The 27,299-nt window shown below is 42.2% G+C and overlaps 1 protein-coding gene across 6 annotated transcripts; it reads right to left on the bottom strand.

Annotated features, from left to right (window-relative positions):
* Positions 1-708: 708 nt before the first annotated feature.
* PUF60 (poly(U) binding splicing factor 60) lies at positions 709-25,701 on the bottom strand. Of its 6 annotated transcripts, none has more exons than XM_009274709.2 (11): positions 25,684-25,701; positions 17,928-18,023; positions 15,830-15,919; positions 14,751-14,801; positions 10,486-10,647; positions 9,923-10,015; positions 8,385-8,598; positions 7,803-7,993; positions 3,783-3,918; positions 3,070-3,305; positions 709-1,147 (listed from the first exon to the last, which is right to left on the bottom strand). In XM_009274709.2, exons 2-11 carry the CDS (start codon positions 18,003-18,005, stop codon positions 848-850), a joined length of 1,551 nt encoding a protein of 516 aa, XP_009272984.1. In that variant the 5' UTR covers positions 18,006-18,023; positions 25,684-25,701; the 3' UTR covers positions 709-847. The 6 variants fall into 6 exon arrangements, with proteins under 6 accessions (XP_009272984.1, XP_009272983.1, XP_019326408.1 ...); XM_009274708.2 differs by lacking the exon at positions 25,684-25,701 and adding an exon at positions 23,131-23,239; XM_019470863.1 differs by lacking the exon at positions 25,684-25,701 and adding an exon at positions 16,680-16,764 and having other exon boundaries at positions 17,928-18,116.
* Between the last annotated feature and the right edge of the window lie 1,598 nt (positions 25,702-27,299).

Here is a 27,299-nt window from a genome sequence, read left to right on the forward strand (position 1 = left end):
TTGCTAAAGCTCTGAGTCCTCAACAAAAAAAAAAACCCAAACTTTCCTTTCAGGCAAGGCATGTGTTCCATATCACTGTCCATAGCACAAGGGCTAGATGTTTATTTCATAAATGCACTTTAGGTGCTGCAAATCAACACTACTCTCACTCTCAACCCAGCTGTGATGCCTGCAGCCTGACTTGCTATTCGTATTTTGGCACATTAAGGAAGGATCAGTAAGGGTAACTCTGACCCATCAATAAAACTGTGAGGTCCAAACTACGGTATCGGAACAAACATGATGTGAACACTCCAAAAAGGGCCAGCTGGTTCCATTCTGGGCTCTGACCCATGTTTGGGCTCCTGAGTCCAAGCTCAACATGCAGGTCCTCAGCAGGAAAGCTCCCTCCCAGCACCACCCAAGCTACCCTCCTTGTTGTTAATACAGCAGCACTCAAGGTTGCTGCTGAAATACTTCATGAAGAGACTCCCTCCTCCATTCCAACCATTTATGGCCCATCTCTGAAGAAAACCGCTATTCCAGCCCCTAAAAGGTGCAGTAGGATCTTGACCTGAGTGTTTCTGAAGTGACCACAGTGTAAGGCAGGAGCACAAGCAGCAACCCCTCTTCAGGCTCTGGCCCCACTCTTCTAGGTGGTTGAGACCAGACCCATGCCAGGCTCAGCTGACGAGATGTCAGCCCCTTTAACACACACACAGATGCACGCTAGCTTTCTTTGCGCTTTTATCCAAACTACAAGTACATCACAGAGATCTGTGCCCACCCTGGAGCGTTCTTTACACATGGCTAAAAAAAAACAACCAGACAGGCAGAGGGGGCAGGGGCGAAGTCTTTCAAGTAGAGTTCATGCTGACAGGTCACTGTTATCAAATCTCTCCTGGTCATACACCTCTGCTACCACCTTTCTTCCTGCAAACCAGCGCCCATTCAGAGCCTGAATGGCTTTGTGAGTCTCTGACGCCATGGAGAACTCCACAAAGATCTTGACAATGATCTCAGCATCCTCCTCTTCTCCTTGCTTCTCCTGGTAGATGATGACCCTGTTTACAGCCCCAAATTTGCCACATTCTTCTGTCACTTCTCCTTCTAGGTCATCATCAATGTCCTTTGGATCGACCATGTTGCGAAGCACCATCACAGTGGACTGCAGAGAGAAGGCCAAGACAAATGAATTAATACACCTGAGAGATACTGAGATTAAATTTGCAAAGCCACATCAGACTATGCAGCATTGCCTGAGCACCACCAGATATTCCAGTGCTATGTCATTACAAGCATATTCCATGAAACCAATAATGTCCCAAGTTCTCAAGGATAAATTTGTAAATTTTCTTCCCAGGCATCAGAAGCACGAACAAATCTCATTCACTGACAGCTGTGTTGTGGCTGGCCTCAGTCAGGAAAGCTGTGTGTCATTTCTTGGGCTTTTCTTAGACACATCTTTGAAGCGCAAGTGACCTGCAGACCTCTATAATTTTTCTCGTGCTGTTCCTATCCAGTTATGTTTTGCTTTCTTATCTTCAACACCACCATCGTGTATTTTTTTGAAAAATTTTCCTCATCTCTAAATAAAGTAGAAGGATTAACCAGGTCTTTTATACCTCTGACAACTGACCGTTGACCAGGTACTTTCATTACAGGGGATAACGACATTATGAGTCCGTCAGAGTGCCTGCAACATACCTCTCATATGCATCCCCCCATCAAGCCCTTTTGTGACTGAGCACCTCTCTGTATCACAGAATGGTTGAGGTTGGAAGGCACCTCTGGAGGTCACCTGGCCCAAGCTCCCCTGCTCAGGCAGGGCCACCTAGAGTTGCCCAGGACCATGTCCAGATGACTTCTGAACATCTCCAAGGATAGAGACTCCACAACCTCTCTGGGCAGCCGCTGGTTTTGTGCATTACACCCAGCTCTACCACATCCCTTCCTCCCAGCTCTGGCCCTGCCCAACATCATAGGCTAGCAGACATGGCATTTCAGGCTCAGTATAATTTTAAAATACTTGTTCCAGTTCTTATTCACATCTGTGTAACTGCCTTTAAGGGTCTATTAAAAGAACAGCAAAAACAGAAGGGTACGCATAGGTTGAAAATGCTAAGCAGCTTTGAGAATGGTGTAGTTTAAGACTTTCTCGACACTGCTAAACGTTTTTCAAGCAAGTACGCCAAATGAATTAGATTCTTTGGGAAAGGTACTTGCAATGGGAAAATTGGCTGCTAAGTCAGAAGCTCAAAGATGTTTTTAAAATTATGTACCCTTTGAAAGTAAAGGAGAACACTCACTAGCTAACTCATTTGTGTCCTCCATTATGAAATGCCTATCAGCATTATCCCTATTTAGCAAACAGAGAAGAAACATTGTCGATTCAGTATCAAAGCTCAGGAAATCTGCATGTCAGATAGAAAACTCAGTCATGCATGGGAACAAACCTCTGGTCATGCCCAAACAAGAAGCCTGATGAGATTATCAGTACAGACCCTTCCAAGACCCCCCCCCCCCAAATCTATGGATCTGTTGTTCTGTTTAATGTTCTGACTTTTTCTATCATTCATTCTTGTCCTCTTTCTCATTGTAACTTCTGAGGTGTTTATAAAACAAAATTTCACAGAGTTTCATCCTACAGTAAAAGGTTGTGGGGAAAAGGTGGACTCAATAGTTTGGAACAGATTGCCCCTGACCGCGTGCCAGTCTCACTTCTTTAATTATAAGCTAAAAGGCCATCACGGTTTGCTTTAATGATGCTAAGTAAACACACAGTTTAATCAGAGACACCTTCTAGCCAAGCCTCTTCTGCCCTAGTGACTGGTCTTAACCCTCAGAGAAACTCTGAGAAGATCCTAAAGGCAGAATAAGAACCATCACAAGCAGCACACACAAGCAGCACACAAAGCAGGTAGCCTTTGTAGTCCCACATGAACTCTGTGGGGTACCTACAATGTGTGCTGCAGGAAGCCTGTACCACATACAAAACTGCACTGCTATACCACATTAAGACAGATATAAACCTAGTAGTCTCATTTGCTGACAACTGGAACCAGCTCAGGGCAGTTACATTGCACTCACCTCCTGTTTACGAAGCAATTTTTGCATCACCATATGACGGGCGCTGCTGCCAGATATGCTCATGTGTTCCTGTTCACTCAGCATCTCTGGCCTCTCTGACTCCTGGAATACCTCCTCTTCTTCCTTCTCCTTTTTCACCTCCATCAGGCCCAATGCTGGGGGACTAGCCAGGATAGGATTCACAACTCCCACTTGTGGAATAGTGACAGGAATAGGAGGCCGGGCAGGGGTTACACCTGTAAGAGTACAAACTCTGTAGTATGAAGAAAAGAACTGATGTTCTGCAACATTTGGGTACACACCAGCCAGTGATAAAAGAGGATCACAGAATCTAGATGGTTTTATTTGCCCTGCACCAACAACGACCAGGGAGACATAAGCACCAACTTAGCGCAAAGGACATAGGCACTCAATACATGCATCATATACTTGCCCAGAAGGGAGAGAGTGCAGGATTTTGCATGGACTAACAATTATCCAGATTTTCACTCAGAGTGCCATGCATTCCTGCTGTGAAGTTCATGTCCCTGTCGTATCTATTATATACCAAAATCAATTCCTGCTATGCTGCATAAATAAAAAAATAAAAGTTCTTGACAAAGCAGGGCAGGCAGGAGGATTTCAGCTTCGAATTCTCCTTAGTTGTGATCCTAGCTATAGAGAACCATGCTTTGTAACAGGTACACAAGTGACAAAATGAAGAGTAAACATACCTGTAATGACTCCCGGTGCTTGTGCTGCCATTACAGCCTGTGGCAATGCCCCTAACGGCTGGGCCAGAGTCAGTGCTGGAGATACCAGCCCAGGGGTTGCCAAAGTGCCAAGAACCGCAGCTCCTGCCACTGCTTCCTGCAAGACAAAAAAACCAACAGAAAACCCCCCAAGTGTTAATTCTGCATCAAGAAGTCATACTGTGGGTGCATGCAGCTGAAGCTCAGCTTTTTTCACACCTAAGAAATACCAGATATATAGATTCTGAGGATGACAGCTCTCCACTGCTACTGTAAAAGAAAAAAAGTATGCCACCCAGCCCACCAGAGAAATGTAAAAACTACAAGACACCAAGCCTTGGAAAACGTTCTCTTGCAACTCAAATTTCACCCATCCTCTCAAGCTGCTAGGTCCGTTACTGAATGAGAGACACCAAGGAATTCAATACATGGTTTGAAAGATGCAGGCAATTCCAGAGCAAGAGGAATCTACTTGTTTCCACCTTCTACACAAATAAAGCTTTTTACTGATGCTGAGGAATGTGATCCATTTAAAAAGATGGATGGGACCTCCCATCCCACCCCCTCTGATGACAGCACCAGGGCCCTGGGGCCATGTGACAAACCAGGTGAGGGAACTCTTACAGCTTAAGTTTTTCCTAAGTGATCTGGTGGAAGGTTAATCCTTGTCTGATTCAAGGAACGCTGTAGTCAAAAACACTATTGCAAGCACAAGGGACAGGGCAAGGGGGAGCACAATGCTGCTATTTTCAAAAGCCACACACTTTTAGATCAGTTTAAACCAAAAATCTCATCTCTCTAGTCTTCATCCTTTAGGTGCAGACAGCAACACAGCACTGAGATTGGCCTTCATGATCATAGCAACTGCAAACAATTATCACATTAGTAAATTTCTCAATGAGACAATCATAGAACTAACTTTTGCCACCACCGTTTTTACTGGTAAGACCCTACTGAACTTTATCGCTTTCGATGACTGGAAAATTTCTTCAAACTTCCAGCCTTGATAATTTAAACATTTTATAACCACTTCCTTTTGTCCATGTTGTCTGCACCTCTTCTCCCATCCCGTCACCTACTTGCCTCCATACAGACCATACTTGAGCAAAAGTCTGATGCACCTTTCAACATTTTTCTACAGTTATACCAAGCCAAACTTTTCTAGTTTCTTCACCTGCATATCAGGTTTTCCAATTCTCCCAATAACTGCAGTACTCCTCTATACCTTCTATAATCCAAATAAACATCCTGACTCTAGATGACCAGAATTCAAACAAGATTCGAGATGAACACCTAGTTAAGTGATAAAACACTTCCATAAAACTACTGAAAATAACGTGCCTAAAATATACCCTAGGATCTCAATTTTTTTTGTTGTTGCTGTTGCTTTCCAGGCTATTATGATTTATTTACCCAGATCCTTCTCCTCCTTGTTTTCATGGGGCTCCTATAAGCCCTGACACCATGGAACAAAAAATTCTTAAAGGTTTTGTTCCTTAAATGCAGTATCTTGTACTCTACTACTAAATGCTGCATATATTTCTTACTCCAATCTGCTGCGATATTCCAATTCTCCTCTACATTAATAATGCATCTTATCTCTGTGTTGCCAACTAATTCTGTTAGTACTCTTCTCCTAATGCCTAGAATAAGGCCACTAATATTTTTATTGGAGATGAAGCAAGACCTATCTGTAAGTAATTTCACCAGCAGAGTGTAAGGTCAGCAATTTCCAGCACAGGTCATTTTCCGTCTCTTCTTCTCACTTGCCTACGCATCTCAAAATTCATTGTAATAGTGTTGGTCTTGTCTAACAGTTTCTCATAGGGGTCTCCACCAACTCTTGAATTGTTGATAGTATATCCTTTATTTTTTTTTTCCTAACGAAGTGTAACAGTAGACTTAAAGAAAGTTACGTTCATCTAGCAGGGGCATTTCCCTAAAACACCGAAACATTTTGCATATCTGTTTCTTTTGAAAATTTTATCCTTCCTTTAAAGCTTGTTTTCAATTTTTCTCTACCATTGGGGTGAGAACAATGTCTGCAGATACCAGACTTCCATGCTACCTTAAATGCAAGTATCATGTTTGCTATTCTTCAGCTATATGGCAATAGCCCTGACATGACAGACTTACTACAAAAAAAAAAAACAAACTATTAAGTGTACATCTGCACATGACAAATTCCAAGCTTTACACCCACCTAGGATGCAATAATCCCATGTGCATCGTTAGCCAGTCTGCCTTATGCTTCTAATGAAGGGGAAAAATACTTATGTAAGCATTCAGTGCTGTAACAAGACCATCATAATTTTTGACTACACTGGTCACTAGCTGCCCCCACTTTTTACTTAAATGGCTAAAGAAACTTTTCCTAATAGCTTTAATTCTTTAACTTCTTTTGCAAGACTGACTTTTTTACTGTCATTGTCAAGACATTAACTATCTTTGCTACTCAATACCCCTCTCTTCATAGTTTCATTTAAGTGCGGAGACACTTCCTCCTTCCTTGGCTGGCATGCTAATTCCAGACTAAAGTTGCAGTTCTGATTGCAGATCCAAAATTTTATCTCTGACTTAAGTTTCTCTCTCATGTCCATGATTTCTTTAGCTCTGCTGAGTTCACTGATCAGCTTGTGTTTAAAAAAAATTGTGATATTAAAGCCCTTACAGACCATGACTGCGTATGTTCTTATTTAAAATAAGCTGTTCCATACAAGAACTATGCTAGGAGTATAAGTAAGAGATACTGCCTTCTGTAACTGTTCTTACTCTTTTCCCTAGTCATCTACAATTACCCACATGGCAAATCAGACAGGTTACCTAGATCTGTACCATGTCTAAGTAAAGGCAACAAGACTGCCAAGTATCTCTGAGGTCTTTCAGAACCTTTTTTCTATATATGGAATTTTAAATTTTCCTCACAGTAACAAATCCCACATTATTTTGCAGAAAGAAACAGTAGGATTTATCCATGTCTGTAACAGAACTCTACCATATCACTTAAGAGAAGAGTTAACAGTTCTTTCCCAAAGTGATTTTGATCCAAATAATTCTTCTAGCCATGCCTCAACTTCCTTCCTTAGTTGACTGCAGAGGTTCCCAGACTTGTGGACTTTTTACTGGGGACATGCAAACCACCTGAGAGTTTCACATCAGAGGCAGCTCCTCCCACTTCTGCCTTTACCGTGTGATTCAGAAAAATATTTTCAAAAAAAGAGCTGTTTACAAAATTAAGTCCAGTCAGCTGATTAGCAGCACATATAGGCTGCACACCTCAGCAATTTTTTTGCTTGAGAGAATCCAAGAACCCAACAGTGCTGGAACTTGCTTCTTTCACGGGCTATGGCGACGCAGGGGGAGATTCTGCTGCCCAAGGCAAGGACGATGGACACAGATATGGGGGTTTGCTTTGAAAGGCAATCCTCCTCCATCAGTGCCTATTGGTTATAGCCAGGAGCTTCAGCTACTTCAAGCAAACTAAATTTGAGAACCCCTAGACTCCTGCATCAACATCCAATTCTGCTCCGTCACTGCATTTCCTTGTTTCTGAACAGCCTAAAGCCATTACAGTTGTCTTCCACTTTACTACACAGGCAGTCTTTTCAACAACAGTGTTGCTCATGCGACTATTACTGCCCTCATTAGTCTGCCCCCTTTCATGTACTTTCACGCATTCTTTTAGCCTCTACTATAACCATTTCCCTAATCATTGGTTTGCCTATCCAGACAAGGAATTCCCTCCAATCTTCCCCCACCATTTCTTTAAATAAAGTTCTGATCAGCTATGCCAGACTCCATTCCAAAATGCTGGTGTATCAGATCCTCACAAATGTCAGAGGCAAGCTTCTACATGTGAAGTCCTGGGAACAAAGTATGATCTAGGCCAAGCGCTTTCATTCAAACTAGTGAATACAGCTGGCTGGAACAGTTTGCATACTTGTTTCTAGCAGGGTCACAACAACCATCCACTTGCTTGAGTCATACCACCCTATGCCTTACCTGTGCTGTGATCTTTGCTGTAGCAGCTGCTGCAGCGACAGCTGCTGCTGGAGGTAGTCCTCCTGGCGTAGCAGGTGTCAGGAGAGGCATTGGAGGAGTCACAGCTTTACCAACTCGGAGGTACTGACCCCCAAGGTCAAAGAGGTTCATGGAGGAAACAGCATCTTGAGAAGACTGTGCTTTCTCATATTCTGCAGTGAGAAAGAGGAATATTTTCAAATGATCCTTTTTACTCCTAAACTCAGCCACTCTCTCATCACACAATTGTGATTTGTATTTGCAAAAAACGGCTGCTTAGAGTTCCAGTGAGAAGACCCTCAGTGCTTTGCTCACTCATCTCACCCCTCTAATCACACAAGCATTCCTGAGAACAGTCAGCATAGCAAGATCTCTCAACCTACATAAAAGTGAGTAAAAATATCTGGCTATTAATTATATTTCTAAGTTCAGGTACAGATCTGCTCCAAATTTATTTCTATCCCATTGCTTAATGCAATTCTTTCACTAGGGCAGGGGAGGAAAGATGAGGATGCTCCTAACCACTCTCCCTACCCCACATCAAATACCAGACAGCCATTTTACCAATGAAACCATAGCCTTTGTGTTTTCCTGTTGTGGGATCCCTGGCTAGTGTGCAGGATTTAATCTTCCCAAAGGCCTCAAACACACTCTTGATGTCATCATCTGAAAGGTCCTGATGAACAGATGCCACATAGATGCGATTGAAAGCCCGTGCCTCTTCTGCTAGCTGGTCTATAATTGGTTGCGCCTGACCTATATTACTAGGTCTCCCAACCTGCAGAGAACACAGCAAATGTCCATTAAGCATACTGAAGAGCAGCAGCATGACTCACCAAGAGTTACAGCAGACAAGCATTCAGCCACCTGAGTGCCTTTTCAAACCAAATAACACCTCATAAGGCCATAATTAGCAAAGGGCAACAGTTGGCTTGGCTCTGGGATACAACTACAGGGGATTCTAGAAGTACTGAGAGCCTGGACAGACTCCGCTCTCTCCTCCACTGTATTTCCCCTATTTACGTTCCCCGACCTGCCAAAGATCAACTTCCAGGAATTGAAAACAATTCTGAAAGCAAAACACAATGCTTCTATATCCTTCTTTCGAAGGCTCCTAGAACCCCCTTAGAAATCAGACACTGCAGATTTTCAGAGTGTATCAGAGATATAAATGTAAGATATAAAACACTTTGCAGAAAATAAGGTCTCTCGGGGAGACCTTATTGCAGCCTATCAGTACTTAAAGGGGGCTTATAAAAAAGATGGTGGCAAACTTTTTAGCAGGGCCTGTTGTGACAGGACAAGGGGGAATGGCTTTAAACTAAAGGGGGGTGGATTTAGACTAGATATAAGGAAGACAGTTTTTACGCTGAGGGTGGTGAAACACTGGACCAGGCTGCCCAGAGAGGTGGTGGATGCCCCGTCCCTGGAAACGTTCAAGGTCAGGTTGGACGGGGCTCTGAGCAACCTGATCTAGTTGAAGATGTCCCTGCCCACGGCAAGGGGGTTGGACGAGGTGACCTTTAGATGTCCCTTCCGACCCAAACTATTCTATGATTCTATGAAAATGCTAGTTTCCCCCCCCAATTTCATTCCCCAAAGTTTGACCGTTGCAACATCCCCTCCTACTGCTTGAAGAAACACAGCTACAGTCCTTTGTTCCTTTCTGTTTGTGCTGAGTGCCTCCTTTTTGTATGGCAAGGGTGGACCTCTATTTGAAGTCCCTTGCACTACCTACAGGCACAAGAGTCCGATGCTACTAATCTACCATCCACACAGGTACAATACAAGAAGAAAGCGTTAAAACATCAGGAATCACCCTTGTTTTGTCCTCAAGAGACTTACATTTTGTGTGGGTGGAAAAAACTGAGCTAGCTTACCAGAACAAGTTTCTAGGTTTGATTAGCATGCTGGGGGTTTCTCCTCAGGCAGAAAGGGACCCCGAGCCACTATGTACTCAATGGGTTGAATATCAAGGTCTATCAGGGAACAGACTTTAGGTTATCTTTCACATTACAGTGCTGCGGGAAGCATTTCTAGGCATAAAATCATTATTCACAGTAAAGAGAACTAAGAATTTTCAGAGCATGCCTGCTACTCACCTTTATATTTCTTCCCCCCAGCATGACAGAATTCATCTGCTCCAAGGCCAGCTGAGCGGCTTCTGGTACCTCATATTCCACAAAAGCAAAACCCTAGGACAGAAGGATACGCTTGTTGAATCATACCAGCCATATCTTGTCTCGAATCTAGTGCCAAGCTAATGCAGCCAAGACTTCCCACATACCAGATTCTTACTACCGTGGCCTGAGAAGATGTTTCCTTAAAGAAGCTTTTTATTAAAGCAGAAAATTGCATGCAGAAGCACTGACACAAGGCTACCTGCTTCCAGAGCCTCTCATACTTGGAGGCCTGATAGCAAAAGGCCACTGCATACAGGACTGCTAGCTTTTCGGCATCTTTTGTGTACACTGCCCCCCATGCACATCTGGTTCCCACCACAGAATCCCGCAAAGCTAAGTAGAGCACTCAGCTACAAACGTTTATCTCAAAGTGCTAAAAGCAGCCTGCTCTCTATGAGGATAAAGGCTCCTTCTTCTTCTGGATATATTCAGGAAGGCCTTGAAGAGAAGAAAAACACATCACTCAAGGGCTGTTAACCAACCTTGTGTTTCATCGTAACAGAGTCCCAGGACATATCAATGCTTTTTATAGGTCCAAATGGGGCAAAGGCCTGGCGAATGGTATCTTCTCCCAGTTCATAGTATATGGAGCCCACATACACACGACACATGATGGCCAGGGCGCGCTGCCTCTGAGCTGCCATCTGTATTGGAAAGAAGAACTGGCTGGTTAGATCAGGGGGTGGTCATGGATGTCAGGACCTCTTTCCCTTCCTCCTTCCCTCCCAGGAGCTATGGCCCAACAGCAGGTAGCTCCTCACTGGGCTGCAGCACAGCCTGGCACACGTAGTAATAAAGAAGTATTTTCCTGCTCAATGCACAGACTGCTGGAGCGGATAAGCAGTACAGCTCACTCCCAGGGGCAGTCAAATCTTTGATGGGGTCTGCCACCTCAGGAGCCTTAACTCCAACCCCACTGATAAGGTCTAACCCTCCCCAGCCTGATCACATCTCCAGCAACACTTGCAGGAGGAGGAAATAACTTCATTCTAGGACAGCTTCCCCCTCTAGGCAGCAAAGGTCTCAATTCTAGACACTATTAGCAATCCCTCCCATTCCCTCCCGCAAGGGGCAGCAAGAGATCCAATACTGGGCACCACCTAGTCACTCCCTCCCCCCACCCCATCCTCCCAGGCAGCAAAGGATCTGGAATTGGGTACCTCCTCCCCACTCCCTCAAGCATCACACACCACCTCCTCCCCCCCCACCCCAGGCAGTATGAGATCCAGTACTAGGCACCACTTCCACCGCAGTTCAAAAGCAAAGCAAAAGAAATTAAATGGTTAAATGAAACTTCTTAGTTAAGTGTGTGGTGCTAGTACTTATCACTGCCTGTTGTTACTGGCTCAGATAGTGGTGCAGCCCCCAAAGACTCCGCCCTTATCAGTTTCGGTGCAGAGAAGGTCTCTGTGCTATTTTCTCCTAAGTATGCCTGAAAACCTGTTTGCAAGACAAATCCAGAAATTTCTTACAGCAGGTATCCAAAAAAGCAGTATCCTTCAATTATTTTTCACCCTTATTGCAATTCTAGAATTGCTACTACTAATGAACATTATTCTAGGAAGATGCTGCCTATGAAAAAATCACAGGTTTGGCCAGGCCAGCATATCCTAGCAGCACGTCTTGGGACCAAGGCAGAAATTAGGTGTCTGTAGAGGCAGCTCCCTATGATCAGCAAGACTGAATTACAGTGCGTTGGAGATATGCACAGGGCTTCATTCCTGTTCTGCGTGGAACAGATGGAACAAATGTAAAGCAGTAAGGGCTACGGACTGTTGCAGAGTAGGCAAATGCAGCATTAAGCTTGATGCCTCTCTCCCTTCCCAGCACCACAGTGCTAGGCACCAAAGCAGGGAGCTCTGAACAACCACCTCTTCCCCACCAACACTGTTTAAGAGGGTGTTTAATCAAGGCCTTTACGAGAGGCCTACTTTCAGAATGCTGTAACAAGCATGAGCACAATGAGCTCTGACGTGTCTGGGGATGCTGCAACTCAAATGGCAAAATAGAAAGGACAGCATTTTATCTGTGATAGTCACAGAAGCGTGGACATAAACTGTACCTGAAGAAATCCTTCTCCCTCATAGTACCCATATGTGAGTGACATTGACCATAGGAGGAAACAAACTGTAAAGGTTCAACTCCTATTATTCAATACAGCAGGGATACTATAAACAGGAATGGTTCTCACCCCATACTGCTGCTCCTGAAGTGATATTAAGCTTGTCTCTTGACTGGGTTTAAGTATTTCACACAGTTAAAAATAAGCTGTTTTTCAATTTACTCTGCAATGCTGTGACTAGGAGGACTATGGCACGTGTACACGCAGGACAGCTGACGTGTTGTCTCCCAGGTTCTCCAACACATTCCCAGCTTTGGTGCAGGAAAGCCAGTGATCAGTAGCCCCTCAGTCTGTGTAGTGTGTCCATTTATGGGTTCAGAGCCATCACCATTCTAACCCCAAGTGTCTGAGTGAACTGCCTCACCCATGGTGCCACAGACTGTGATAAAAATAGTGTTTTACTAGGAGTGCTTCTTGACAAGACACTGCAGCCTTGCACCAGGCGGAGGTTTTTTTTCACCTTCTGAAGGGTCTGTATATACAAAGAGGACATTCCCTTCTTTTCAGTTATCAATGCAACAGGTGCAAGAAAAATGGCATTTGTTCTCTCCCATGGCAGCAACCTTTACAGGAAGAAATCCACATCTTACCCTGCTGAAGAGTTCCTAACAAAATAGGTGGGGTGGAGTTAGGAGGACTCTGTTACATCAGCAACATATTAGAAATTTGGACCTACAAAATGCAGAACCGAGGTGGACCATGATGCCTACAGGCATATGTGGATCACTAACAGGAATCGGTAGCATCAAGTTAGGGGAATGATGCAATGTACACCTGTGAACTAAGCACATGACAGTGTCAGAAACTTGTGACTAGAAATCTCATTGTTTTCACTAGCTACACTAAGTAGATTTTACTGGCCACTGGTCCTCTTTCTCCACGTATAAAATGGAGTTTAAAGTATCCGCAACCTTCATAAAGGCAGCAGCTGATAGTTGTACCTATGTAATGTTGCTGTTAAGTGCTTATGAAGGTTATTTTAAGGACAGGCCAAAACATCATCTTGGAGTACTTCTTTAAACAAAGGAGGTGTTGCAAAAACATAATCACTAGCTTCAATTTTAATACACCACCACCAGGAAGTTGTGCTTCACTTGCTGAAGTAACATGGAAATTTTGAGCTGTAATACTTGGAGGATTAAGTAGACTGGAAGCTTTAATCTCAGGCACTAAGATAATGCAATAGGAAGTTCAGACTGCACTTCCTTCATGTAGGAATTGATGAATCTTGTCAACAGGAAAAAGTGTTGGAGAGAGGTCTGTTTGCATTTTCTACATTCCTGATGGGCTTTGGGATAAAGCATTTGCTGAGGACAGGGTATCCTAACTACACTGAACTGTACCACAGCCGAATGATTCAGAGCAAATTCCTGCTTCTAGGTTCTGTCCCATCAGCAGTAGTCTCGGACTCCCTAGAGAGGGAGGAATGTCTTAGGAAAAGGATTCACAATACTGACTATGCCCTTGAGGCTAATGAGAAATTAAACAGTTCCTGTTACATTATCAGTATATGCTTTTCATCTGTTGCCCAGCTGTGAATAACGAGCCAAAAAAAATTTTTTAAGCAAAATTGATGGAGTTATGCTATCAAGTAAGCATCTACATTAATTGGTAGAAGTTTCTTGGGCATGAGGGTTCAGAAACCAGCTATGTCAAATTCACATGGACATGTATGCTTCTATTCCATTCCAAACTTACACACCCTCATAAAATTTATTTTTGCTCCCCTGCTGACACACTACGTACTGTGGCAGTGTTAAAGGAGGGAAAACAGGTGATTTTAGTTTTAGTGCCTCTTTCATTTTGGAGTACAAGCCTCTGGTTGCATTTTACACCAAGCAGAAATATTATATTCCAGCATGATGGAAAAATATTTACAAATTTACAAATGAATTTACAAAATGAACGTTTGCATGCAGAGTGGAGCTTATAGGACAGTTTCTGCAGTGGCCATTGTCCAACATGTCTAGGAAAAAGGAAGGGATGGATAATCCCAGGTAATTAAGCTCTTTGTGGTATCTGATTAGAAATTCCAGCACTAAAGGACTGCACAGGTTCTCTGAATAGTCCTGCAGTTCTGTTACTTCCATCCTGCTTTTACTTTACTTGAAACATGCCATATTCACCTAGTCTGGAAACATGCACAGTAAGAACAGTCTTACATCTGGGCTACAAATATGTTCTGCAAACCTATAGTGCCCCAGTCCTCCCCAGCACCTTAGCTGCCAGGTCTCCGGTGCTGAGTTTGCTTCATAAGAAATTGCCCATGTGTGAGTTACCTTGGCAGTTAGTTTTAGGTCAGGACCTCAGAACTGTAGCATCCCTAGAAATGCAGCTCCCACAATTTCACAGGTGTGTTCAGAACTGTTCGAAATCTAAAGCTTTCTTTGCCAACTGACTCCAGGACCCCGACTGCCAGTGTCACAGCAGACTGCACCCAGCCTAGGGTCTTCCTCTGGGGAGTTTATACTTTGCCTCTGCTTGTTGTGCTTGTCCATAACAGGTGGGTATGTGGGAGGGTTGTGCTGGGTTGAATTAAGAGCATTGTATTACCACTACATACTTCCCCACTCTAGGCCCTGACTAAGACAAAGTGCCCAAGAAGAAGTGAATATGTCTATTGACCGATTGTAAAGGTGAGAGAGGATCTCCAAAGCCCATTGTCACTGCTGCCATCTGAAAGACAGTAAAGACAGAGTTCAGTCTGTTGGAGCTGAGCATACTACGGCTGTTTGTAAAAACTCAAGCAGAGCGGCGGCACAGGGAACCTGCGAGAGAGGCCTCTCCTTCCTTGCCCCTCACTGCCTGGTCCCAAGGACTGTCCAGCGCTGGGACCCTGCAGATTCCAGTCCCACCAGGTCAGGGTGGAGTTGTGCTGCTGCCACTGCCTCAGGAAGCAGGGTCTTCTCCCAGGGGGGACTCAAGGCAATAGTAACCTCTGCAACCACTGTCGTTGATTCACCCCCAGCATTTAAAAAGGAGCCCCTCAACTAGATCAGACACTCAGAAACATGCACAGCCCTGAAAGGCCAGAGCTGCCTAATGTGGCAAGCACATCCACAGTGATTCTTCATTAAAAAAATCCAACATCCCAAAGCCATTATTTTGGGCTTCCTAACTTTGAGTAGAAGGCAGTGAGATGTGTTCAAGAAACCTCCGAAGGACAGGAGATTTAAATACCAGTTAAGGGTTCCCCCAGTACATAGGCATTCCAGCATTAGCAGGAATAACCAATGGAACTTCTCTGAAATTGACAGAGCACCTGGGTGAAGGGGAGGGAAATGGGGAAGCACTGTCAATAACACAGGAGAGACAGGTACCCTCCCCTCAAGCAGAAGAGATGGTGAAAGGATACTGTTCCCAGTAACCCTAGACACCACCTTAAATGTAAGTTGAAAGTGAAACCCACAGCAAATTCTTTGACTTCTGGCATTTCAAGAAGCACTTGCCCAGCCAGCAGGAGAGAAACTCTTAAAAATTTACTCTTCGAATGAGTGAAATTTGGGGGCAATTTGTGCAGGTGCGTAAAGGGGATTTCTTTAGTGGGCTGAAGACAGTATACTTCAATTTCACTGTGGCAACACAAGCGCATGTACCTGGCTCCGGGCAGGCCTCAGGGCTGTGCTCTGGTTCTAAGTGCAAAAAGAACTCCACCTTGTTGGGGAGAGTAAGACACAGAAGGAACATCTCAGAGGGTCTCTCACCTGAAGGTTGGTGAGCTGCTGTTGCTGGTGGGCGATGGTTTGCTTCACCAGCACACTCTTGATACTCTGCTCCATCGCATACTTCTTTGCCTAGAAAGAAATACAGACTCTGTAGTCACAGGACAATACCACAGAGTGGGGAACGATGTTTGATTTTACACCACAGTTCCCCAGAACCACACAACTGGCTGCCAATGGAACTTTTCGGCGCTCCAGCCCTAAGCACTAAGGCACTGTACATTAGCCAGCGGCCAACAGCTTACTAACATCTTGGTCTGCATCTCAGAGTCGTGAGCCCTGAAATACAGCATAATGCTTGAGCAGAGAATTGGATGGACTCAATCTGCAGCAGGCGCAATGTTAGGAAAGCAGCATGCACTACACACTTAGCATTTCCCCTCTTCCGCCCTCTGCCCCTTAGATCCCACCATAGCACCTTACCTGCTGGGATGAGGGCAGGACAGATAGCCTCCTTCAAGTCCTTTCCACTCAGAGAACATCTGGACAAAGAGGTTCTACAAAAGGGAAGGGGGCTCCAAATCCCCATGTCCAGTCTCTTGACTGGGCACTCCCCCTCTCTTTTCTTATCACATTTGGCCTATTCTAGTTTGGAGAACCCACTCACTGCTTTTGCTCACTAAAATGCTCCAGCTCTCCTTCTCTGGTTCCTAGCCTGCAGACACAAGACTGATTTGTCTTTTTCTTTCAGTCTTCTACAAATTTGACAAAGCCTGAGCTTTACACCCAGTGGTGTTGACATGGAGGCTCTTTGTCAAGGGAAACCTAATACCCACATATGTGCCTATTCCCAGGGGACGGTACAAACACATTCAGCCAACCCCTCAGGCACCTGCTTTCCATGGCTGTACGTGTTTGGGAGGTGCCAGGGAACGGTAGGCTCTAAACCGTGGATTTGAGACGTGTGCTTCGGAAACCTGGAAACGGACAAGGGGATTTACATCTGTCAGCTACGGAGAAGCCAGAGGAAACGAGGCCGTTTCACACTGTGAGCCAAACAACACACACACAAGCAACTTCAACATTACGGGAACATTCACACGAAGCCTACCTAGAACAATACTATACTTGCCTCACCAGAGTACAGAAGACACCTAGCCCACAGTTCCCACATTCCCTGGTTTTGTTTTCTTTCCCCTCTTTTCCCAACTCTGCTCTCCTCTCAGTAAGCCAGGCATCACTCACTCCCATCAGGAAAGTGGGCCAGAAGTCAGCAGTAACCTCCCCACCAGCTGTATAAAACAGGACCAACAACCAGAAGTCAGAGCTGGACTGAAATTTTATCTAGATTAAAACAGGTTGGCTCAAATGGGTTGAAAATACTTGCTACTGGGTCTCTTTACAACAACATGGGAAAGAGCATAAGGGAAAAATAGAAATATTTTGTGATGTGTTCTTGTGAGTATAGAATAAAAGACCAGCTGGAGCATATCAGAAAGCTATTCCTTGTGGAGTACAGGCTGCTCCTCGCAGTAACTTTGTGGCAATTGCATATTGTCTTAGAATTACAATGTGATCTTAAGATGTTATTTACTTATGATTTTGATTTTTTTTTTTTTTTTTTTTTTTTTTTTTTTTTTTTTTTTTTTTTTTTTTTTTTTTTTTTTTTTTTTTTTTTTTTTTTTTTTTTTTTTTTTTTTTTTTTTTTTTTTTTTTTTTTTTTTTTTTTTTTTTTTTTTTTTTTTTTTTTTTTTTTTTTTTTTTTTTTTTTTTTTTTTTTTTTTTTTTTTTTTTTTTTTTTTTTTTTTTTTTTTTTTTTTTTTTTTTTTTTTTTTTTTTTTTTTTTTTAATTAAAAACACTCTCCCCATCCCAACAGCAAATTCCACATCATGCTCCCCAAAAAGCATCTATAAACTCTAAACCAAAACAAATAATTCTTGGGCACAAATTTGAAAGTGTGAATCCACACACAGCATGGCCATTATATCATACATATTCTTGGTAGGCGAGTTCCCTTTTATAACATCAGTAACGGATGCTCATTTGGGGGGGGGAAAAAAAAACCAAACACCAAACCAAAAAAACCCCAAACAAACAAACAAGAGTGCTAAGAAGCAAATTCACATCAAGTTTACTCACTTTCTGGAGAGCTTCCTGCTGTTCTGGTGTGAGGGGAGGAAGCCCCAGCTTAGCTGCCGTGCTTTGTCCATTTTCCATCTTAATGGACTCTGTACCCTGAGAAAACAGAAAATACTCATGAAAAAAACTGTTCTCACAAAAGTGACCAATTTCTTCATTCTCAGAAACCCAAAGCACTTAATGTCAGAATGTCATAGTTGGCTAAAAAGTCTTCCCAAACTTATTAGCAATTCATGAAAATCTGTTAATATTCTAGCCACTCTCTATGGGAGAGCTATCCCATCAATTGTGCAAACTGATGAACATGTTGGATACTTAGAGAGTTCCCTAACCACCAGATTTTCAGTTAAAAGACAATGAAATAATCCCCAGTCTTCACTCACATCATCTCTATCCTACCTCTCAACAGTTAAACTCTGTCAAATGTACCCATCTATTTTCTCCTTCCATCTCTTCCTATACTGGTTTGTCACCCTTTGTTTCTCAATTCTCTTCAAAATCTTCTCTGAAACTTTTCCAAATCTTGCATACTGTTCCAGGTACCGAGTAACAAAGAAGCACTATTCTCATACTTAGTATGAGATGCATACTACCTGCTCATGCAGATTCCCAAACCCAACATCAGAATAGGTCTAGAAAGAAGCTTCCGGGCCACTGAACTGACTTTTCATTATTTCAGATATACGTGTAGCTAACAAATGTTAGCCCTCTTTGTGCTTTAGGTATTCTACCGAGTTCTCTACCTCATGCTCATGTTTTACACTGAAGTCCATTCCTGTGAAACAACTGGTCAATTATTCCTACCATGTTAAGTAACAGTAGGTTTCTCTAACATATACCTATCAACCTGGTTTTGGTTAAAGTGACTCAGCAGCTTACGTCTCTCTGGTAAGCATCCACCAACTTGTATCCTCAGGGTATTATTCTTTGGCATCCAAAAAGTGCCATCACATTATTTCCAATCAAAATAAGGTTCATCACTAAAAGCCTATTAACAGATGTCTCAGTTCTCCAGTTTAAAAAAAAAAAAAAAAAAAAAAAAAGTAAGCACTCTGTAACAAGCACAGTAGAGAAAAAAGGAACAGACCCATTCAGATGGCAAAACAAAACCAGCTCTCCCGGCATAGGAACAAAGCTGTCACTTGGAAAAGATATAATATCAAAGTAATTGGCATTTTAGCAGAAGGAACAGCGAGTATTCCCGCTAATTTGGTTCCCATTCATTCAGAACAGTCACTTGCTCATGGCACCGGTGGTATTGGCTAACAACTTAGACGTTTCCTGTGGGCACAAATGTCTCTGAAAGACTATTGATCTCCTCCTCCAGAAAAAATAATAATCTTACAGGTACATCATGATCTTACGAACGTAATACCGAAATGCAGAACAGCAAAAAGCTATTTTTTGGCTACATCTGAAGCCTCAGAGAGAAAAACATGTCTTTCAGAAGCAAAAGATCCTGCATCATGGCTGCACACAAACTGCATGTTTCATTGCATCCTCTTTATCCTACCACAAGGCAAAGGGGAACACACACTGATAAAGAGACGGGCTGCTGCTACAACTCTCAACAAGACGTAACAGAACTATCAGATACACTTAGTGATAGCAGAGTGATTCAGGCAAAAAGTACACACACATTTCCATGAGGAGAGCCATACACTGTACATCTGACTGCTCAAGAGAACACCAGCCCAGTTCCTGCACTGTGTCTTACTGCGATAATACTCAGTAGACAACAGATCAGTCACCCATTTCTTCCAGAATCACAAGTTCCCTGACTGTCCAATTTTTCACTTACAGTATTTTCATATTTTTTCTATATATTGATATGTAGAATGTTCCGTTTGTGATGGGGAGGAAAAGTGCAAAATAATTAAGATACTTTAACCACATGAATTCTTTTCACAGTAAAGGACAGACACCACCTAAGTATAAATGAAGCTCAAGCACATTCACATGGTATTCTCAAATTAGGGTAATAATTTAGATTTTAAAAATTACTATGGAAGTAACAGAAATTGCCAAGTTCAAGAAGTAAACAGCAGCAGAGGAGAAAAGCAGCAGCTTCTCAGAAGGCACCTTGGCACAGGCACAGGCCCAAGGTAACAATCGCTCATGTCCTACCACTAAAAAGGAATGAAACGCAGAGCACAAGAGTCCCAAAACTCAAGGCCTCCTAAGTGTCTGCTTTATCTATAGTAATTGCAAGTTCTAGCTGTAAGAACAGAAGCTTCAATGTGACATCCCTTCAACACCAAGACCGTTAAGTATCTACCATGTAGGCTGCAATCCCCAGCTGTATCTGCTGGCCCGTTTGCTCTTGTTGCCCATACACTGGACACAGGACTGTGACATTATGGAGTTTTGCACAATAAACCTCCCCAGATGACACCCCTCCAAGCTGTTACAGAGGGACTCTGCACCTACTTTTCCCTCGAGGCAGGGCTTCCACGAATCCTTTCCCCCAACTGATCGGGGGGGATTGATGCTAAATGCTGCTTAGTCAGCTCATTAACCAATTTTTTTTATTTTACTCACTGGGTATAAAGTAGGGTCACATTCCTTTTAAGCAGATAAACCCTAATTAGTGTATGCAGGAAAAAAAAGGCTATTGTACAATCTGTCACAATGCACACATAATCAGTTTATTTTCCCCACCATACACACATTACTTTATATGTTCTAACATATTAAATGCAACATTTGCCATCACATTGCCCAATCTTTCTTTATCTCGAGATCCTCTGGCAATTCATTTACCTAGGTGGCAGTGACTATTGGACTAGAAACTTCTTCTCAGGAGGTAAACTGTGTTCATTTTCCCAACAGAATCTTGTCCATTTCTTGTGAGGATGCAGAGCAGGGCTGGGTCTGACCAATTCACACACTGCACCATGGGGGAGCTCTTATTTTCCTACTGAATCAGTGCAACAGACGAAGAAGTGAGAGTGTGACTATAGCACGATGGTCCCATTGTTGGAACCATCCATTTCACAACCTCACCGCCTTCTCAGCTTCAAGCAGCAGGATCTGGACCTGCCTTTGCTGTTCACATTAAGTTCTGTCTGTATCATCCATCAAAAGCAGGACTAATTTCTTCTCTCAACTCAATGTTCACCATCAGCCCCTTAAAATACCAGAATGGACAAATATCCTAATCTGTTCAGTAGTAGACACAGATTAGGCTGATTAGACTTGTGTCTGTGAACACTACCGGTTTCAGTATAAAAATTATCGTGGGAAAAAACCTAAGTTAATAGCAGAAAACAAGATTTTTTTTAAGCAATTCCTTTACCAACTGCAAAGTTTCTCCCAGATTAGCCTACTTGTCTCAGTCTACCAGCGGCTGCAACCTGCATGCTGCCTCCTACCAGGCTACACCACTTCCTTTGTTCTTTAGCCAGACTATTAAGTGCTAGGAGCTCACCTACCTTGAAAGTAAAGAAAGCCGCAGGATGAGTTTGCTGATGTTCAGAGAGATATGTCCTAGATCATTCTTACTCTATTTTATAGCAACAGTTGAGACTTCTGGTTTTGTGCATTCAGTCTCAAGTTCACCATAAGGGGTTTGTGAGCATTTTCTAGGATCACTTAACACAGAGCAGATGCAAAATAAACTCTCCTAACATAAAAACGTATTCTACAAGTATCCGAATACAATGTTCTAGAGCTGCAGTTACTTCACTGGTCCCTTCAGATGGAAGTTCATAGCTACGCTGAATAACACACAAGGACCTAAGTGGAATAGAAGTGCAACAAAAGAAAGCTGACACGTGGATAAGAACAGAGATAGTTGGAACCATTTAATGGCTACAAATTGGGACACTCAGTGCACACTACCGATCAAAAGATACTACTGCATAGTCCACATGCAAACTGAAAACAAGTATCAGCAAAGCGATATAGTAACGGCAATCTGTTTGGTACAGTGGTACAGTAACCTCAGGCGACTGAGGTTAAACCACGACAGTCCAGGAAGGCTACATCATCTCCAAGATTCATTTTGATTGTGGAACATTCGAAAAATAATTATAAAAAAAAATAAAAAAGTGTCATTCGTTTGGTACAGTGGTACAGTAACCTCAGGCGACTGAGGTTAAACCACGACAGTCCAGGAAGGCTACATCATCTCCAAGATTAATTTTGATTGTGGAACATTCGAAAAATAATTAAAAAAAAAAAAAAAAAGTGTCATTCTTGTTTTTAACCAACTGGCTGAAAAAAATGTTTTACACCCAGCTCTCCTGGCTACCCTTCCCATTTGTTTACATCTTACATATATGCTATCATACAGTTAATTCCAGAGACTTCCTTAGTTTTCTGCAGACAATTTAAAAAGCCCACACCTTTTTCTATTGCTACTTCCATTTCCTCTCAGCTTTTAAAAATTGAATTATTGCAATTTAGGAGCTATGAGACTTGGGAGAAGAAAAACATAGTGGAAGGGCTATCAAATTTAACCATCCACAATAAAAAAAAAGCTACTCAATTGATTATAATTTGTTATGATTCTTTAAAAATAAAGACTACTACATATCTACATTTAATGTAATTTAGACATTTGAGCTCATTAAATGGCATAGCTTCTGAAAACTGGTTGATAACATCCAGATTGCTCCAGCATGGAGGGTAAAATCAAAACTAAGGATGATGGAGTGATCTACAAGTGACAAAGAGTATCCAAGAAGCCAGACTCAGGCACTACTGGTTCCAAGCTCTTCGCCACCACACATCCGTCTGGAAAGAAACCAAAGATACATGCCTTTGCTGATCAATGATACAGCTGTAACAAAAATTTATCATCATGTACCCTTTAACACTGAGAGTTTCTTCAAGGAAGACTACCACCCTCTGTTACTCTAGTCTATTTGAAAAGCAACAGATTGTGTAAAATAATCCCAATCTCTATCACCATTCACAGAGAACCGAGACTATTGCTTCTCTCTTTCCTGGCACCTCAGGGTAATACCACTACCAAGAAAAGGCTCAGTGCAATTAATTTGAGTCTGCTAGGCAGTAATGTAACAGTAACTGCTGAAAAGCAGTGCTTTATACTATACTAATTGGCTGGCCACCATGAAAACTGCCTTATTTAAATGCACTGTAACAGGAGGGAACAAGAAAAATGGGAGAGAAGTTGACAACAGAAGCAGGAGAATAGGAGCTTCTTTTAAAAGAGAAATAAATAGAAACTGTATACCTGTTGCTATGAACATTGCTTCTGAGCGCTGCTTGGCCCTTTAGGGTGGTTTGAACTCCAAGAGTTCAGGCACATTCGTTGGAAATTTATTACATGGCTGAGAATTTCTCTGAAGTATAAACACACACAAGAGAAAGAAAAACACAGAATCTTGTTTATTTTAGCAACCGTAACAAGCAAACAACACGAATATTAAATAAACGGAGGTGGAAAAAGGACTGATGAAGTACCTGGCCAGTATACTCAGTTTAATCCTTGCTCTACCACTTGCATCAGTGCTTGGGAACCTGTATTCATCTGAATATTTTCATGCTACAACACCCCACACCAGTAGTAAAGCTGGAAGAAGCATCACCTGAGTGCCTGGTCAAAGGCAATGTTTTTACTTGCACAATAGGTTATTTTTCAGAAAAGCTCCTTCTTCACGTATATAAATATATTGAACTATTTTGCCCCTATTTACTATCTAAATCTTCGTGGATTCAGCTGTAAACTCTGTAACTTTGCAAGCCTTTCTGTGCACAATGACCTTTTACTATTCATTAATTTCTTTAGCAACTACTCCTTTCCACCCCCTATAGAATACTTTTTTTTTTTTCCAAATAGGAACAGCAGTGCTAGTGAGTTATTTCTTCTGTTACTATTAGCGTGTGCAACTAACGTACTGCCAAAACCTAGAGCATGGGGCATGTCCAAGTTTTTTCCACCATCCTACCAGATGTGTTCTATAGAGAACGGGCAGGGATTAAAACCTTTCAAAATGTGTTGTTTTTCTAGCATCTCATGACCAAACTCATGACTGCATATTTGGCCAGTAGCATCTCTTCTATTTAAATGAACAAGGAGATTCTATGACAAAATTCACTAATGTTGTCCAGTACCATAACGTAGTGCTTTCAGAGCATCAAATTCTATGCAAACCCAACATCTGAAAACATGAAAAGTCTTAAATGCATGCACACAAGTGATCTATGTACCCTTGAAACAATTCCTTGTGATGCCTTTTCACCACATTTGATAGAATTCCTCCCTGCTGGATCAGCACTGAGAAATAAATTAAAAAAAAAAATCTTCTAGATGTTACTTTTATATGCAGTACGCTCTGCATTATCACTTATCTGTCATGGAACCCAGAAATCACCTGCACCTCAATTTTCAACTCTCAAAGGAAGAAAAATACTGTTCCTGACAAACTACAATACAGTGCTAAAATAAATCAAGATGCACATGATGCTCCTTCTCTTGATTACAAACAGGAAAGTAGAACACAAGGAAACATATTCATCCCTCCCAAAATCACCACTTTTCCTGACCATCATCTCACCTTCTTACTGACAAATCCTTCAGCTAACCCTTCTCCATTTAATGCAGCTGTAGACAACACAGTAAGCACAGCGAGAGAGCTTGCATATAATTTCAATGTCCATGCTGGGTTCCTCTAAACCACAAGTTCTCTCCACTACTTGCTCTTAGCAGAAGATAGCTCTCATGTTCTTATTTGACACTGTCAGACTCCAAAATTACTTTTGCCAATGTGAAACATGATTGAAACTCTTGAGATTCCCAACACAGCTTATGTCATACATATAAAAAGTCTACTGCCAATAAAAAGCTAATGAAATCCAAGGAGGACAAATGCTACATCCTGCACCTGGGACAGACTAACCCCCTGCAATAGTCCAGGCCAAGGAGTAGCTCTGTGGAGAAGGAACTAGGGTCCCAGTGGTCAGTCGGCTAAACACAAGCCAACTCCTTGCTGCCAGAGTGCACTAACAGCAGCACCCTGGGCTGCATCAACAGGAAGGGAGCCCACAGATAGAGGCAGTAGTGATCCCCCCTTCCACTCAGCACTCCTTAGACCACACATAGATACCGCATCACTTTTGGAGTCCCCAAGACAAAATACTGATCAATTGGAGCAAGTCCAGCAAAGGGCCACCAAGACTGTGGAGGGGCTGAAGCACTTGCCCTGTAAGGAGAGGCTGAGGGAACTGGATTGTTTAAATAACGCTCAGGACTGCCACAGTACCTGTGATGCTGTATGCAAAAAGCCTGTTAAGCAGTATCCAGTAACCATTTCCACAATTAATCCTTTTAGGGCGAGAACCTTGTAAATGGTGCTAAGTTAAAGCCTCACAAACAGCTGGTCCAGAACGCGCCACAAGCAATGGCAGAACCCCCCGGGAGGTGAGGGCAAGGTGGAGGCCTGAACATGCAAAGCAAGAAACTCCTCAGGCAGACTGCAGGCTGCTCCTCTCTCCTGCTCGCCCTCCAAGTGAAAGCTCCAGCCGTCTGTAGCACCAAACTGAGCCAGCAGGCACTTCATACATACACAATTTCCCCCCATAATTACTTCTCAGCTCTGTTTAAAAATTAACCATCCTGATAAGGACTATTCACAGTAATTTCATCTTAGCCTCATCAAAATACAAACACATTCAGTAGACAGATCTCTTTTCCCAAATCAGTTAAAAGAGAATCTTGCAGTTACATTAGTATTCCGGAACTGCACAAAACATCTAAGTGAACTTAATTTTGGCTGATAAAACTTACTGTCACTGAAGTCACCAACAGAGAACATGCATCCCTCCTGCGAGAAAGGACAAATTATCTAACTCAGCTGGGATTTTAAGAATGCAAAAAGACAGACAGGCAATCGCACATGAGTAATATTACGTGATGGCAAAAAGGGCTATTAATATTACTGAATGCACAGAAATAACACTGTAGTGTTTTTATCCTTATAAATGGAACTGATGAGACAAATAGAGACATACTGTATCCATTTTTGGTGTGTGTGTATATATATTTTAAAGAATCTCAAAAGTCAGGAAAGAGCGTAGGAAAAACACAGAAGTGATGCAAAAAAGTTCACAAGACCAAGAAATCCGGTAAATACCAAAATGAGAAGCGTTGCACATCATTCTGAAGTACCATCACTGAGGGTGAGGGGGCTACCATGCACTATAGGAGCATTTACAATGGAAGTATATCAAGGACCAGTGCCTCAAGCTGTGATATACAACTACTTTCACAGTACTGATATCAAAAGCAGTGGCACCAAATGTCTCAGACTATTTAATTTGTTTGAAAATATAAGTTTCTTTAGCAAGGCATTAACAATTTAATCAGTTATAACACATGATCCCATTTCTAACACTAAAAGATACTAATCAAGTTATTGAGAAATTTCGTTGGAATTACATTAGTAATTAACTATACTTTTATAAGAAATTTGTATTGTTGTCCACTCTTGTCACCACAAGCAGCATACATAAATAGTCCACTGCACATCACGAGCATATCTTGTTTGTGGCAGTAGTACAGAAACTATGAACTATTTCAAACATGCAAAAAAGATTTAAGAACTACTTCAGGTCAAAAGAAAAGAACAAATATATGCAGTCTTGAAGTAATTTGTACTGGTCCTCATAAGCTTCACAGGGAACTTAATTACCTGTTCCAGGCTAAAAAAATTTATCCCATAAATACCATAGTTGAATTTTAGATCTCAAATGTGATACACAACTACTTCCAATAACACATGACTTTACAGTCAAAATTAAGAATGGTTAGTTTAACTTTTACAGTTAAAAGTATTTGAGGAGGACCTATTGCTACTAACATCTTTGTTGTAGCTGCTTGCTGCTGCTAATTGCCTTCCTGCTGAACATGTGCATTGTTGATGTTCTTCAAAAAAACCCTCCAAATTCACATGCAATTAGTAAGCTGCAAATCTGTTAATCTGCAAAATGTTAAGTACTGGAAATATCTGTGCAGGACTGCCCAGCAGTGATTCTGATCACTCTCAATACGGTTGACTTACTACAGAAAACAATCCTGCAGATGTTTCAATAAATTACTTCCGTTGCCTGCAGACTGCATGTTCCTTATACCAAAGGCATATTGCATGAGCAATCTAACAGTGCAAAGGTGAAGTAATTTCAGTAATGTTAGGAGAAGGAAAAAAAGCTGAAGTTTAACTCTCCCCCAGTCAAATCTTTTCCCAGACATGCTCTACCTTTTCTTAAAGAGTCCCTCAGCAACTAAATTAAATGTCTGCTAGAATCATAGAATAGTTTGGGTTGGGCAACCTGGTCCAGTGTTTCACCACCCTCAGCGTAAAAACTGTCTTCCTTATATCTAGTCTAAATCCACCCCCCTTTAGT

This window comes from Aptenodytes forsteri, unplaced genomic scaffold (genome assembly GCF_000699145.1).
Source record: "Aptenodytes forsteri isolate BGI_AS27 unplaced genomic scaffold, ASM69914v1 Scaffold160, whole genome shotgun sequence".
Classification (NCBI taxonomy): domain Eukaryota; kingdom Metazoa; phylum Chordata; class Aves; order Sphenisciformes; family Spheniscidae; genus Aptenodytes; species Aptenodytes forsteri.

Coding starts and splice junctions, on each gene's coding strand:
- PUF60 (XM_019470863.1), bottom strand. CDS start 18,085: ATGAAGAAATTGGTCACTTTTGTGAGAACAGTTTTTTTCATGAGTATT. Junction 10,648..14,750: donor CTCTCTCACCTTTACAATCG/GTCAATAGACAT, acceptor TTTCCAATACAG/ATGGCAGCTCAGAGGCAGCG. Junction 1,148..3,069: donor AATTGCTTCGTAAACAGGAG/GTGAGTGCAATG, acceptor TTCTCTCTGCAG/TCCACTGTGATGGTGCTTCG.